Source organism: Ptychodera flava, chromosome 17 (genome assembly GCF_041260155.1).
Source record: "Ptychodera flava strain L36383 chromosome 17, AS_Pfla_20210202, whole genome shotgun sequence".
NCBI lineage: Eukaryota > Metazoa > Hemichordata > Enteropneusta > Ptychoderidae > Ptychodera > Ptychodera flava.
This window is the reverse complement of record NC_091944.1, coordinates 24,194,954-24,210,870: the sequence shown is the minus strand read 5'-3', so window position 1 is coordinate 24,210,870 and position 15,917 is coordinate 24,194,954. Positions and strand designations below refer to the sequence as shown.

The following is a 15,917-nucleotide window of genomic DNA, read 5'->3' as shown; positions in this document are numbered from 1 at the left end:
CAAACCAAATATGAGCACACTGTCCCTGATGGTATTGAATTTTTTCTTAGGACCCATAAAATATGGTAAAACGTAGAGAAGTTACCTGGATTTTTTTTTAAAAGAAGACAAAAATGTCCCGAGTCGGCAGATTTTTCTAGGATAGGTCGGGTTCCTGGAAACATTTTCATTTTGGACTTCTCAGGCTTAGTACCATTTGTCAGGGCCTGTATGTGTCTGTGTAGTGTGTATACGTTTCATACATAACACGATTGGAACTAGTTTGGGATAATTGGATGACGAAGTAATGTCTGTTTGATCTACAAATGTAAGCTCATCTATCTTTCTTTAAAAGTTATACACTTGTTTTTGTGAGTAACTTGTAATATTGCAACATTAAGCTTTAGCGCACCTAACATTTTTTTAGAAATGTGAAAAATATGAAGATCCAATTATCTCAAATTAGTTCCAATCGTGTTACATAGTATATCATGCCATACAGCCAAAGAAAATACCTGTAAGAGCTCTCAGTAGCCGTGAAGTTCTTTGCAGTTTTTATTAGTTCCACAAGAGCATGCGTGCTACGAAACCCATCAAACAAATATACACACACCAGCGAAAAACATGCTGACTCATTTATCAGTATGTTTTTCTTATTTTGACACCTACTTTGCTTTCTTGAGTAATGCCCCCCGCCGGTTTATTGATCACGTGACCAAACCATGTTCTCACAAATTTGCAATCCATATGCGAAGGAAAATTTTGATTAGAAATCTACGCTGAAATGAAATAAGAATGCTTAAATCTTAATCAAGTTACTCATCTTTAAGGATTAAAGGTAGCCCATAAAGTAATGTGTGCTGCAAAAAATCAAACAAGATATATTTCCATAGCGATCTATCTTAAATTCCTGTAAACCAAATTTACTCACATTAATTACTTCTCACTGCAATTATACAATTATACAGAGAAATCAACGATGAAGAAAATTAAAATTCTTTTTCATAAGCAATAGTTTACAGTCCTTTTAGTGTCACTCTCTACCACAACACGGGAACTCAAGCGTTCACCGTAACACTGTTCGCGGTGGCTATAAGAATTTGCCACTCTGTTGGTTCATCTCGCGTGCAAGGAGATACTTTTCTGTTGAATTGGGAGTATGGAGTATAGGCGTGGAAAAGTAATAGTAGTATGACGTCTAAATGAAGGTGGAGTTGTTTGCATTACCACAATTACTAATCAACGTAAAACGTTTAAAATATTGAAACGACGACCATAAAAAGGTATCATTCAACAAGTCTAACAAGACACTTATAACGACCGAGTTCCTTACAGTTTGAGTGGTAAATGTGTTGTCAGGGGACAACATTTCGAGAGCGAAAATCCAAGTCCAGCAAAGTTCAAAGTTTCACAAAATCAAAGATAGGAAAACATAAATATCTCCGCCAAATTTACTTTATCTTACGACGGTCGGTGGAGGGACTGTGATGTTACCATGCACGGAAGACTCTTGATTTTCGAAATAAGTTATCAAAAGTGAACGACTTTCTTGTCACTGCATTTCTCGCTCAGAGGGCTAGGAATTTGTTAGCATTGATATTGTACATATCATTTGACAAAATATTCGATGATGTTTATGTGTTTTACATCATGATGAATATACTGTGTATGTATCGGAAGTGCGTTTTGGTTTTAGAATGAACGAGTGAAGTACCAACATTTTTAGGATCAGAGGCGATGTTCTGGAAACCAATCTTTCTATTTGTGTACCGGAAACAGTAGCTCTATTTACCACGAACAAGACACAATTTGAAAAACTCCATTCCCAATGGTATCACTGTCAGTATTGCCTGGAACGACATTCGTTTCATATTTGAAAAAATATTCCTTTTTGGAGCTTTTCGATGAAAAAGTGTCTCTGGATAAATTTGATGGTTTGAAAAAATGTCACCAACTAAAGTGAGACAACGATTCGCTCATTCATAATATTTAGTGGCGATCAACAAGATTGAAAGTGCGCGATAGTTTTTTTGGTCCCGTCAGTACAGATCGGAAAGGTATCAGGAGCTAAGTATTTTTAGTTTTTTTCTATTGAGGCAAAGGCAATTATGTTTTTTATATTCCCTGCTCAGCAATAAGGGAATGGATCTATATGATATTAAAGTACAAACATTTTTCAGAAAACGGAAATGAGAATTGGTACCACAACTCCTCTGATATTGCTCAGTCTTCACTCCATATTCACCGATGTGTCGGCAGAGAATTCAGATTTTCACTCAACTGAGCAAATCAAAAACATTATTACCGACTGCACTTTTAAATGCCGTCCACGGCAAACTCTCTATCAGTGAGTATTAATAACCATACTCACCAGCTGTGTGCCATTAGTTGGAAATTGCTGGTAATTGTTATTATGCCATTATTTAGTTATTCGGTTGTTGTGATGTGATTATCTGGTCATGATCACGGTTATAAAATTAATTTCTACTATACTTATTTGATAATGACAAAAATTACGTTATAAATTCGAACTATGTAACGGATACTGAATAATAAGATAATACTTATTATTACTTAGTAACCAGTAATAACTGAAAAATGACAATATAAGTGTAATGAGAATAACCAAACAATGACAGCATTACGATAACATTACAGTGAATTTCAAAATAGCTTGGAATTACAGAGTACTTGCGTGATTAGAAAACGTTTCTGGCGATAGAAAATAACACCAACTGCATCCATTGCAAAAGTTCCCCTTTGATAGATTATGTAACAATTAACCAATAAGACGTTCTTACGTAGGAAATACCAATCGTTGTATCGACCAGTGTACACTGCACCGAGATAGTATCTATCGTTAGCGTTCTGTGCAGTTTCATCGACGGGAAATGTGATAAAGGCAATACAAGAATGTTCAAACAGTCAGTGTACGGGTGAGTTTTCAATGGGAGCGCGGCAACACTGACGATGTTGACTGTGGCACAGTGAACGTCGTATTGGGTTAAATTTTTGCAAACTTTATCGAAAACGAACGTTTGTAATGAGTGCAGGTGGCGTAATTTTCTATCACCAGAAACGTTTTTCTTATCACCCAAGCACGTTGTAATTCCAAGCTATTTTGAAACTCACTGTACTAAAATCCTCAACACTGAATGATATAATATCGACTGAATAATCAGATATCGATAACTGAAAAATGAGATGATAACAATAAGATAACAAAAAAGCATGAAGATGACATGTTCCAACTAACGACACCAATTAAGCAATAATGCTACCCCTCCCGGCCCATAATGTACGAATCAAAGCAAACTTTGCACGACATAATGTACAAGGTGGAGCCGAGCACATTATGGCGCGCAAAGTTTTGTCCGAGTCCATTATTGGCCGGGAGGGGTACATTTTAACATTTACACTATTGGCAATGCACAGTGCATTTGTAGATTGAGAAGACATCTGGCCACATGACGGATGAATCGGTAGCTTTCAGTAATAATGAGGGAAATGACATCACAAAATCAACTGCTATGACAAAGCTATATATAATTCTAGATAATATAATGAATGAATGACCAAACAATAACTGAATAATGGGATGATAATGACCAAATATAGTTGAAGTAATGCCAAAGAATGACATACGAACGAAAGAATATCCAAAGTTTGGTGTAATAGTGATGATATAAGTTATAAACAAAGAGACCATGATGATGCTTGGGCGGTGTTCTCACGTAACGAACACCACCTTCGGGATAGTCAACATATGTAGTTGAGATGGCGAAAGGCAGTTGAAGGAGACCCTGTTTTAGACCAATTACTCACTTTGCATGTAATTTGCATGAGCAAACAATCACAACGCATCATGGGATGAAGGGCCCAAGACACTCGTGATAGACGGAAGTGGACTAATTATGGCAACGTAGTCAGCATTTACCATCTCTCCAGCATATGAGATCACTGAATAAGACGTGTACTGATTATTGCAATGTATTGTGTAGTTTTCTGGGGAAAGGTGAAGCACGATTAAAACCGTGTTCATTTCTGTGTAAAACGATGTGAATGACTAAAGCTGCATTCACCTTGAGTGGACGACTTTGTATACCTGTTTCAGACCAAATTGCACAGTGCGTCTCCCAGGGTGCGTCTATAAAAATCATTTACAAGAAGGGCTTGATGGGAGGTGTTGAATACATGATGCCAAGCAGAAGCCTGAAAATGATATGCGTGGTAAGGGAGCCTTCAGTAATTACAAGGGGGGAATTTTGTAAGCACCTGTACCTTAAATGTGACCCTTTTTCGACCTCCCCTTGTCCGACATTCTAAAACTGGCCCTCTAACCATTGCAGTATTCTCCCCGGGAATAATGAACCAGTATTGCAAATTTACATAACGATCGTTTTAATTGTTATGTAAGTTAGGGACAGAAATTACAGGGGAGAGGGCTGGCGTTTTGGGAGGGAGGGTCGCAATTTATCACGCAAGCATTTTTGAAGGGTCATACATTTGCGGGAGGGTCACCAATTTTGCGCAACTAAAAGAAGGCAAGATGTGGCTGATATAGTGCTTCATCCAAAAATATCAAATCATAATACATGGGAATCTATCAGGCAAACTATTGGCAATTTTCCCAGCAAAACAAACTATATCACATTTATATATGTTTGATGATATATGTAAATGTACTTTGCTTGGAGTGGGAAGTAGAACGTGTATGTGTGGAAAACTATGAATATTTTTTATCAAATACAAAACTAGGCAATTCTATGTATTTATGTACACTTGATTATTGATAATAATATATTGATTAGACTAGAGTGGTTAAAGTGGATGCGTGTGCAGGAAATTGGAATTTGGAATTTCACCGAAATGTTTATTCACTATACATGGTAGTCTATGAGGAACTATGAATAATAATTTGTCAATACACAACTAGGTAAATGCGTGTATTTATCTTCTCTTGATTATTGATATTGATGTACTTGATTAGACTAGATGGCTACAAGTGGATGTGCAAGAAATTGGATTTGGCATTTCATCGAAATGTTAATTCACTATACCATGGCAGTGTATGAGAAAACTATGAACATTTTTTCCCAATATAAAGCATACAACTAACGAAATCTGTGCATTTATAGACGTTTGATAATTGATGTACACTTTTCCAACTGTCCCATTATGTTTTTGTCTCGTCATTCACCAGTTTTAACTGTTCAGGTGTTTAATTTAGGATAACAGTGACCTCCCCCCTAAGATAGGTTTATGAGAATGACCCTCCCCCCTTGACATTTTTCTAAAAAGTGACCCTTTCCCCTGGCCTAACCCCCCTATGATTACTGAAGGCTCCCTTACATCAAGATCATTCAGGACAGAGATATGACGTCAACAAATGTATCTCTTGTTCTATGACATCGGAATGCATATGTACTTGGGGCTCAGACCAGTGTGATAGCGACATATCCCATACATCGACAAACATAAAACTCAAGCCACCGAACACTTTTCTCATCATTCTGTTCATGTCATAGAAAATCCAGTTGTTGCTATGGATCGACTGGGCGGCGTAGTGGTTCTCCCGCGGATTAGAACTTTTGACGATGACCGGCATTTTGGGGCATTGGGTGACCAACCGTTTGAGGGCGTGCTTTAATCGGATCAAACGCTCGATGTGAGCCCTTGTGGACCACGCAGCAAAGTGAAAACAAGCGTTAACTACGAACACTGTCGAGTTGCATGGTTCCTTGAGGACGCTGTCCACAACATTAATGCCAAAATTTTGATCCCAAAAGAAGGTGTCTCTCGGACCGACTTTAAAGTCGTGGAAATAGTGTATCGCATTCGTGTAACCAAGTCGGTTCTCCAACAAACGGCCAATTTGACCTAATGTCGAGTCGCCAAAAAGAATTATTTTTCTTCCCGCCAAGCATCGCTTGAGGTCCTCGACACTCCACTGTCGAGCTCTGCACACCAGAGAAGAATACGTTTTGCGACTTGACCAGAAACCATCGGAAAGTGGAACAGGCATGTCGGGGCCGCATTTGGGCAAGAACGGTCGCTCTGCCTCCGACTCTGAAATACAATCGTCGTCGATACATTATTTTTTCAGCTCATAAACCACAGGAGAATTAGTCGTGTGATTAATTTTTATGAACACTACAAGTATATAAAGCAATTGATAAATAAATTTGTTTGTTGTTTTTATGGTGTGATGTGCATCGGGAAAGGCTGGAATATTGACGGCAAGCACGCTGAGATTTTAATTAGTTATTTTATAGACCGGATGGGTTATTTTAAATTGGAAAACTGCAAAAGGAGGGGACCGTGTTTTTCCACGTTTCACAAAGAGGAGGAGTTGGTTTCATGTTTTTGTATTTGAACATCTTAGATAATTAAATATTTTATTATTCAAGTGTTACCACCATACAGTGGCCAGGGCATCCTCCTCCCTCACCAGGGAGGCCGTTTAAACGTTGGCAGGACTACAATTGTGTGTCTTGGAGTAGAGCCATTTTTAGTTCTTTGATGTTCCCTCTTACAAAGCAGCAGCGGTGAGCCAGGCATGCGAATTGGTTATTTTCATGACGTCTACAGTGCATTATATTCTGGCATTTTTTGTGGTCCACTCTTACGTATTCAAAATGCAAGATTGTTTTCCGCTTGAAAGTAGTGAGTACGCCCAATATAACAATTCAATGAGTGAATTTAAATCTGCTTCAAGCAAAGAGAAAGGGAGAATATTAAGCAACGGTTACCGCATGTGATGTACTCATTGTGACGTCCCTACACAGAAATGTAGGAAAATAAAAAGAAAGATTCAAAGAAATTGACAACCACAGCCAGGGATATGATAGGTTGCTATTGCATCAGAGACACAGAGTAAACTGCGGTAACATATGTCCATCATAAATTATTTTTCTAGTCAGACTGAAACCAAGGAATTAATCCGATTATTTTCTGAACAAACATTGTCCAAAAGTGTTATCCCTTCGGATTGGGGGTCTTAGTTGACGGTGTTTGCCAAGTAAACCAGAAATCAGGAAACTGTTCAACTCCACCACTTACCCTTTATGTGAATTTCGATCGTTCGGACGTGACCGCCATGCCTGGAATATAATAAAGATTACATGCATGTCAGTAAATTATTGATCAGCAAGTGACAAACATGATGATAAAGCACAAAAGAGGGTGTCGTCATATTAAGTTAATCTTGCTAAGATATTGTAGAATCAATATTTAAAATCCAATCTCGTGTGACATGCGAATGCAATTATTTTTTCTCTTGATTTTTCGACGCAAAGTCACATATGTTCAACTCTTTAATGCGAAAACTATATATGCAGAAGGGAAGAAGCAAGATTAATGAATAGGAAAACCTGAAAAAAGTTTTGTTGAAGGTTTTTTTTAAATGTTTTTAAAAGGGGCTTGAAAATTACTCAGTACAGTGAGGGGCCACTGAAAGCCAGACGAGATTACACCGTCGTAAGAAAATAAATTAACAGTTATCTCAAATGTGTTTTTCAGTCAGTTTGTTGCGTGAAAAGGCTCTATTTCGGTGTCTGACCAGTACAAGCATTATACAGAGAGCAAGAAGCGTAAGACTATATTGAACACGATTGGAACTAATTTGGGATAATTGGATGGCGAAGTAAGGTCTTTTAACCTGCAAATGTAAGCTCATCTGCTTTTCTTTTTAAGTTACACACTTGTTTTTTATGAGTAATTTGTGATAAAACAACATTCAGCCATATGGCACCTAACACTTTTGAGAAATTTGAAAATATGAAGATCCAATTATCCCAAATTAGTTCCAATCGTGTTATTGGGTTACGTTATAATTGACAGCAATATATGAGCAACAATACGAGCCTATCTGAAAATGTTAAACGTGATTACGTATTTCTATTGCTCACTTTATTTCGGAATCTATCCATCTATCTGACATCGCACTTATAGGAAAAATCTGCAACAAATGTGATAGTACAATAATTGTTGCACTTTTGAAATTCCATAATTTACATAATGCCGACGACAAACAAATGAAAAAGGTTACCCATCATAGGTAGCACCACACGGGACACTAAGTAAAACGAACCCTCTGAATCATGGGCTTTATTCTCCCCTTTCAATCTATGCTAATTCCATTAAAACGGGCATCAGCTGCCGATAGTCTTCTCAAATCCATCATGCGACAGGTGTAGTCAAAGAATGCTCTTCACTGCATCAGCATCATATCCCGTGATTATGACCGACAGAATTTTTACTTGGACAAAAACGCGGAGATAGAAGAGAGGAAACTTTGCAAGATTAGATTCATGCTACTACTATAGCTAATTGTACTTGTTCCCTATGACCTTTTATTGTTTGTTTTCAAAGCCCGACGACCGTTCTTAGCCCTAAATCTGACCCTTTAAGGGAAATTCGCATTCATCAGTGATCAAAATCGTGTTTCTCAAAGGCAGCTCTTGAACTAAGACTTAATTTGGATCTGGCAGGAAAATTCACACTGGATTCTGATCAGCGGCATAGCGAGGACAGTCTAGGAAGTCTTCCTACATTTACGGCGTTTACAGTACTTCCCCCGACTATTTGTCATTCTTGGCACTGTAGATTGCACCTTTCCACCAGATATAATGTTTTAAACATATATTGGTTTTTCAGTGTTTAAAATCTTGCACCACTATATATCAAAGGTCTTTTAATTATTTAATCATGGAAGAGTGACAAGATCTAAGGTGCAAAAATTGTAAGTGGTTCCTGTAACAAAAATGATTTTTACCGAAGGGGATTTACTGTAAATTGTGCAAAACAGTGGAATAAATAATAAATTTAAATATGAGGTCTATTTATTTCATTGAGTAGTTTTGAGACTCTTCCCTTGAAGCTTAGTGGGAAAAATGTTTTGAATTTCAGTTTTCTTGTCTATTTGATTTTGTCATGTAGTGTGTGTGTCTATTTGTTTTTGTCATGTAGTGTATGTGTGTGTGTGTGTGTTCATTTGTCTTTAGTGCGCCAGTTCGTTCCACTTGTCTGTTTACAATGTATTGTGCTCGCTCGGATTGTCATGTTTCGTTCAGTTCTGCTTTGTGTCAGTAAATATGTTCAATTGAGCGCCCTTGGGAAGATAAGCATCATTACCGAAGCTCGCCCGGCCACCCTCTTCAAACATCCCCTGCATCGCCAACAACAGGTTGCTACGTCGTTTGTACAGACAGTTCCTTGTGCTTCTGATCAATGGGGAACGGAGTAGCACACATTTCTTGGTAAGGAGTTTTGCTTCGCATGCAATGCACGAAACGTCTTGATTTTTCTGAGTGGCGGGGATTGAGCATGCAAGGAATTTGCGCTCCAGCAAACCGTTTGGCTGTCTCGAAGAATAAAAAGAAACCGTGTTGTCTTGTTTTGGATGTAGGATTGATTTGTTTTAGGCTAGACCAACGTCTCTATCTATCGATCAATTAGTACCATAATACTCTCCTCACGGCCGTAGCTAGCAGGGAGGGGATTGTCCGGTCATTGTACAAATATATGTAAATTACACAAATTCTAGCTAAGCCAGATTCTGCTACCCCCTTCCCCAACCCCAGGTAATATAGGCTACTGCTCTGCACCTTTGCCCTACTCTTCAAGAAATAAAAAAACAAGTTTAAAAATCAATAAAAAAGTCAATTTTTACAAGCTTTTAGGGATTATTTAGTGTCATGGAAATTTACTTTCCCGTAAAGAGGACATAATATGAAAATACAAAAGACAAGGTCACAAATTTCCATGGTTAGTGTTCCCAATAACACCCTCCTTTAATAACATCGCGTTTTCTACATGAACTGTTTGTTGGAAACTATATGGTGCCGGTAATACGACATGTGAATGAGTGTTTCTTTATATCGAGCGATCACGTATTTAGTGTTCCTGTCGTCGGCGGTCCATAAATGTAAAACCGGTGGTGGAGATGACAACGACGACGACAACGATGATGATGATGAGGAGGAGGAGGAGGAGCAGGAGCAGCAGCAGCAGCAGCAGCAGAAGTGAGGAACAGAACTCAGATCTATATGTCTCTATTTCATTAAGCGAACCTTCGGTAATTACAGACGGGGTAGACTGGGGGAATTCAGTGCATATACACCTGTACTGTGTGTAACCCTCCCCCTGTCCAACATTCTAAAACTTGACACCCCCCCCCCAAGCACTGCAGTATTTTCCCCCAGGAATTTATGAAACAGTTTCAGCTAATTTACATAACAATTGGTTTAATTTTCATGTAAGTTAGGGACAGAAAATAAAGGGGGACTGACGTTTTAAGAGGGAGGGTCGCAATTTATCACACAAGTATTTTTGAAGCAACATGATATTTCATGCATTTGCGGGAGAGTCAGCATGTTTTGCGCCAAGAAGGCAAGATGTGGCTGATATAGTGCTTCACCCAAAAATATGAAATCATAATACATGAAGTCACTGACAGGCAAACTATTGACAATTTTCTCCCACAAAACAAGCTATATCTGTACATTTATACAGTATTATGTTTGATAATACATGTAAATATACTTTGCTTGAAGAGGCAAGTAAAACGTGCATGATTGTGTGTAAGAAATTGGATTTTAAATTTGGATTTCATCGAAAATGTTGATTCACTACACATATGAGAGCACCATGAACAATTTTTTTTCCATTTTTTGTCCGATACAAAACTAGCTAAACCTGTGTATTTATAGATGTGTGGTAATTCATTTTAAAGTACTTGATTAGGGTGGTTACAAGTAGATGTGTGTGCAAAAAAAAAAATAATTTTGGAATTTCACCGAAGTGTTGATTCACTATACATGGAAGTCTATGAGGGGACAATGAATATTTTTTTTTCAATAGAAAACTAGCTAAATCTGTGATATAGATGCTTGATTATTAATATTAATGTGCTTGATTAGGCTAGGACAGTTACAAGTGCATGTGTGCAAGAAATTTGATTTTGGAATTTCACCAAAATGTTGATTCAACACGATTGGAACTAATTTGGGATAATTGGATCTTCATATTTTTCAAATTTCTCAAAAGTTTTAGGTGCCATATAGCTGAATGTTGCTATATCACAAATTACTCATAAAAACAAGTGTAACTTAAAAAGAAAAGCAGATGAGCTTACATTTGCAGGTTAAAACGACCTTACTTCGCCATCCAATTATCCCAAATTAGTTCCAATCGTGTTATTTATTGTAGTTACTACGTGGTAGTCTATGAGAGAACTATGAACAATTTTATTGCAACCTAACAACAATACCTGTGAATTTATTGACGTTCGATACACTTTGCCACCTGTGCTACATATTTTTGTCTCTTGTCTTTCATAAGTTTTAACTGTTCAAGGTGTTTAATGTATGATACCATTGCATCTTCTTTGCTTGTGAAGCTTGTAGATAATATTGTAGTGTATTCCGTGGGCGATTTACTATGGTGGACAAGGGCAATCCAAGGTTAGGCTGTAAAATCTGCTTCTGTTAAAAGTGATCCTCCACATAAGATAGCTTTATAGAAAGTGACCCTCCCCCTTGGACAGTTTTCTATAAAGTGGCCCCCTTATTCCCCCGGCCCAGCCCCTGTAATTACTCCCTAAGGCCATTTGCTTGACCGAGTCTTGGTGTAATTGAATGCCACAAACGTGTACAATGATGCAGGTACGGCCAACTACCAAGTCTTGTCGCGAGGAGGGACAGGAAAGTTTTGTCCAGCGTGTGGACGATTTTATTGCTAGCGAGGCAGACGACTGAAATTCAGCAGAGCAAGAGGACGAGCAGAGAGTACGATTTGGTCGTTCGATCAGGTTTTTGACACTTGGGAACTTTCTAGTGAGGAGAGGGGTGCTGTGGAGTTTTGTAACGTTGGAAGGCTGGGTGAGGGTGCGGTATGGTAGCGGGAGAGCAGTTGCCGACGGTTCTCAATTTTCACTGCAACTTTTAATCTTGCACAGAAATAGAAGGCAATAAGTAGTCGTTTACGAATCAGCTGATCATGCAATCATAAGAGCAAAAGTACTTACGTTCCAAAATAAGCGGGGTTTTTAGCCTGCGCATTAAACCTTTCTGCGATTTCATCAAGTTGCGATATGCTTGTTTTCACCGTCAGAATATCTTGGCAGTCCATACCCTGCGGTTTGTTACATAGATAGACACTCTTTCCGATAGCAGCTGGGATGCTGTACTCGCAGACGTCCGACCATGTTCCCTCGTTCGAGAGATAACACGTACTGTTGGCTTCCCTGTCGCCTTTTCTGTACACGACATTCCAGAAGATGCGTCCGTCTTGTTGTCGAACATTTGTGTTCAAGAAGTGGATGGCCTCTCGCGTGAAGGTCATTTCAATGCCAATGACAGCTTTGCCACTCCACGCAGCGTAGAAAAATACGCTGTAAGTACCATTTAGGTAGTCAATCACCCGTCCGGCTGTGCTTCTGTACTGGGGAGACTCGCGCTCCATAACGGCTTCAAAGAAATCGCCGCCACGTCGACGCGGTCGTCCATTCTCGTCAAAAGCCTCCACAACGACGTGGATAAAATCTCCACGTCGGAAGTCGTCTCCTCCATTTTGAAGTGTGACCCTGTATCAAAGCAAAACATATGAGAGTTAATGTTGACACAAAATGGTCGTATTGTGACCACAGGTGACTAGTTAGACAAGTTTTCATTGTCATTTTTAATTTTCCGCGCAAACGCATTTTGATAGTACTACTCAAGGCTTTCCTTACCCCGCCGCACAGCCGACTTTTTAAGTGGAATAATGAGTTGATTCTTGCACCTTGTTTTCTCAAACTATTAAAAAATTGCGAGACTGGAGCGACAAAGTGACGCTTCCTCGCGATCGGTTACAATCTCTCGTTATTCTCACCGCTCTCAATGACAAGTAAAATTCTCCCTGGTAAATGCACTCCTTGGTGAGAATCAAGTATGATAACAGATTCTCACTATGAAACTGGAAATCGTCACCAAGTACAGTGAAAATGGTAATTTTCATGGTCAGGATGTATCATACTTATTATTCACTGGTGAGAATCAACCAGCCTCGCCGTTCATCGGTGAAAATCAGCCATACTTGTTGTTCGCTGGTGAGAATCAATCTGCTTCATTCTCATCAGTGAATAACGAGTCTACCCAATCCTCACCGATGAACAGTGAGTCTGGTTGATTCTCATCAATAAATGTTGATTATGATACGTTCTCACAGAGAAAATTGCCATTCTGATTACGTTTGGTGAGAATTTCCAGTCTCACCGGTGAGAATCTGTTAACATCCTTGATTCTCACCAAGCAGTGCATTTCTCACTGCTCACCAGTGAGATTTCAAAATGTCTCACTGACAGAAGTGAGAATAACAAGAGATTCTCACAAATTGCGAGAAAGCGTCACTTTCTCGCTCCAGTCTCGCAATTTTTTCCTATAGTGTCAGGTGACCCCTTCTTTCGTTTACATACCTTGTTTTGTCAGGTGACGTCATTCCAAGAGAACCGTCACCAATGCTAAACGACCAATCCCTAGAACGGCGATTCAGCTTGTCTCTGCCGTAAATCGTATGTTGGTATTCCCATTCGAGTTCATCGATCAGGCCCGTCCATTCCATGCCATAGGGGGTGTATTTATTGTACGGGAAAAAGTCAACTTCCCCGACGCCCTCGCAGTTTCTGACCTGTTCAACATTGTTGGCAGTTGACGGAATGATGGAATACCTCCGGGAATCTGGCTGTCCCCGATCGGAATCAGTCACCTGCTATGGTAATAAAGACACCGTGACTGTTAATAATAATTAGATATTATTCCCTAATATTTTTCTTCGTTCAGCGAAGGAAAATACGAGTGACGTAATGACCGTGTCACCACGAGTCGAAGACGAGTGGTGACACGGTCATTGCGTCACGAGTATTTTCCGGGCTGAACGAAGAAAAATATTAGGGAATAATATACTTATCACATGCACAAGCCAATAATTCGTTATTTTTTGCAAAATAAAATAAGTTTTCCATGACGATTCCGCGTTTAAACTTTTGAACTACTTTAGGAATAAATATCAGTACGCCGTGCACAAGTTGTCAATCATTCCCAGTCGTCCGTCGTGTGCGGTAGCGCTCACGTTCGTTCATGTGTGGAGCAAATGACAGCTCTCGGTCTACATGTAGGCTACCTTCCGCAAAGTTATACTCTATTTCAAAGATAGCATAGTCCTAGAAATTTATCACAGACGAAGATACGCTATTTTTCGGGAACAAATATCGACTGAATCTCGACGTCGCGCCTGACCCTGTTTGCAATGCGTACGGAACCCACACGGTATACGCGACCAGCTTCGAGTTCGTTGTTTCCGCAAATTATTCACGTAATTCCTTCGGAATATACAGGCGGTACACTCTTGTGTTTACATTGTTCGGATTAGTAATGTCGTAGTCTGTGAAAATATCGATTTCATTACATGACTTTTGATCGTGGGAGAAACATCGGCGAACATGTTGTTTGTTTACATATTTACGAGCACACCGAAGATCGACCAAAAAAAAAAAAGGTCCGACGCACCAAAATTGATGACATAGACGCGGGTTGTCGTGACGTAGAACGACCAGAGAATAAATCCCGTATTTTTTGTTCGGAGACGACAAACTTGGCTTGTGCATGTGATAATAAATGCCATCCTCTAAGCGAGATGTCTAGTTTAAGTCAAAGTGTAAGATCTTCTAAAATGATTCGAATCATTATTGCTATTTAACATATGGTTTCATAACAACTACCCACAACGAGAGAGGCCGCCTAATGTATCGTCTTGTAGAAGAACCAGCGTTATAGGGTAGAATCTAAACACCTGAACTTCCAAGGGAAACAATTTTTTTCAGAAAACCATCTCTCAAGGTAGAGACAAACTATTCATCGATATTGCCAACATTAATAAAGTTGTGAATATTGTTGTTCGAAGTAAGGCTGCATTCACATATACTGGGGAGGGGGAATGAGTAATGTAGGGAGGGTTGAAAGTTTTGAGGGTAGTTACGTGGGTTGAAGGATTTTGCTCTTGGTATAAGGGGGATCTGAATATTTCACAGTTTCAGAGTCCATAGTTTGGTACATGTAATCCATTTAAAAATGAATAACATTTTATGTCGTTCAACGGTTAATACATTGTACTAATTAAACATAATTTTGAACCGTTTTATAGCATAACATGACTCTCATTTCAAAAAAATCTAAAAGAGAATGAATGCCATCCAATCTCTATAAGAAAACAAGTAGACCTTGTAACCTTCTTTATAACATTCACGCAAAAATCAACTTTTTTCATAAAAATGAATCCTATGAAAGAAGTACGCAATAATGGTTGTGTTTTCGTTGTTTTTTTGATAGGAACAATATATCAAATTTTTCTATATTCTGTCATTTTGTAAAAATTTCAGTTGTAAATATTTCGAATTTGTTACACTTTCCTAATAGTTCCTCTCATCCAATTTTCCAAAATTAGTTCCAATGGTGTTGTCATCAATATTGCCGTTATGAGCACCAGCCCGAGAGCAGGGAACAATTCGTGATCTTACCCATTCTAACATGTGTTATTAATTACATGTATGATCGAACTAACTAACAACTTGGTTTTCGAAACTCTTGCGAAGAATGTAGTCTAGTTAAGAGACTCGCTACAGTGAAACGTTCAATTTCTTTCTCGAACGTCATGCTGAATGAAGTTGAAGGTCAACTTAAAGTCTAAAAACGGAGCGACTGTTGTTTAACTTTTTCTCATACAGTGTAAAAAATTTAGTCCCCTTCAAGTTCAGCTACCTTGTAGTCGTGTATCTTTTCGAAGCCTTTGCTCTCCAGAAAATACCCAGCGAATGTACATGTACTACAGTAATGTGGTTTCGCAGAAACGACATGCGGTCAGGGTTTCAGACTCGGGAGCGGGCTATATCAACGTACGCACGC

General features: G+C 38.9%; 1 protein-coding gene across 1 annotated transcript; it reads right to left on the bottom strand.

The window, feature by feature from the left end:
- Positions 1-5,112: 5,112 nt before the first annotated feature.
- LOC139116351 (NXPE family member 3-like) lies at positions 5,113-15,544 on the bottom strand. Its single transcript, XM_070678987.1, has 5 exons — positions 15,533-15,544; positions 13,436-13,725; positions 12,008-12,565; positions 7,042-7,082; positions 5,113-6,048 (listed from the first exon to the last, which is right to left on the bottom strand). The coding sequence occupies exons 1-5, from the start codon at positions 15,542-15,544 to the stop codon at positions 5,339-5,341; spliced, it is 1,611 nt and encodes a 536-aa protein (XP_070535088.1). The 3' UTR covers positions 5,113-5,338.
- Positions 15,545-15,917: the final 373 nt, after the last annotated feature.

Coding starts and splice junctions, on each gene's coding strand:
- LOC139116351 (XM_070678987.1), bottom strand. Junction 12,566..13,435: donor ACGTCACCTGACAAAACAAG/GTATGTAAACGA, acceptor GCTTTGATACAG/GGTCACACTTCAAAATGGAG. Junction 6,049..7,041: donor GATCGAAATTCACATAAAGG/GTAAGTGGTGGA, acceptor ATTGTATTTCAG/AGTCGGAGGCAGAGCGACCG.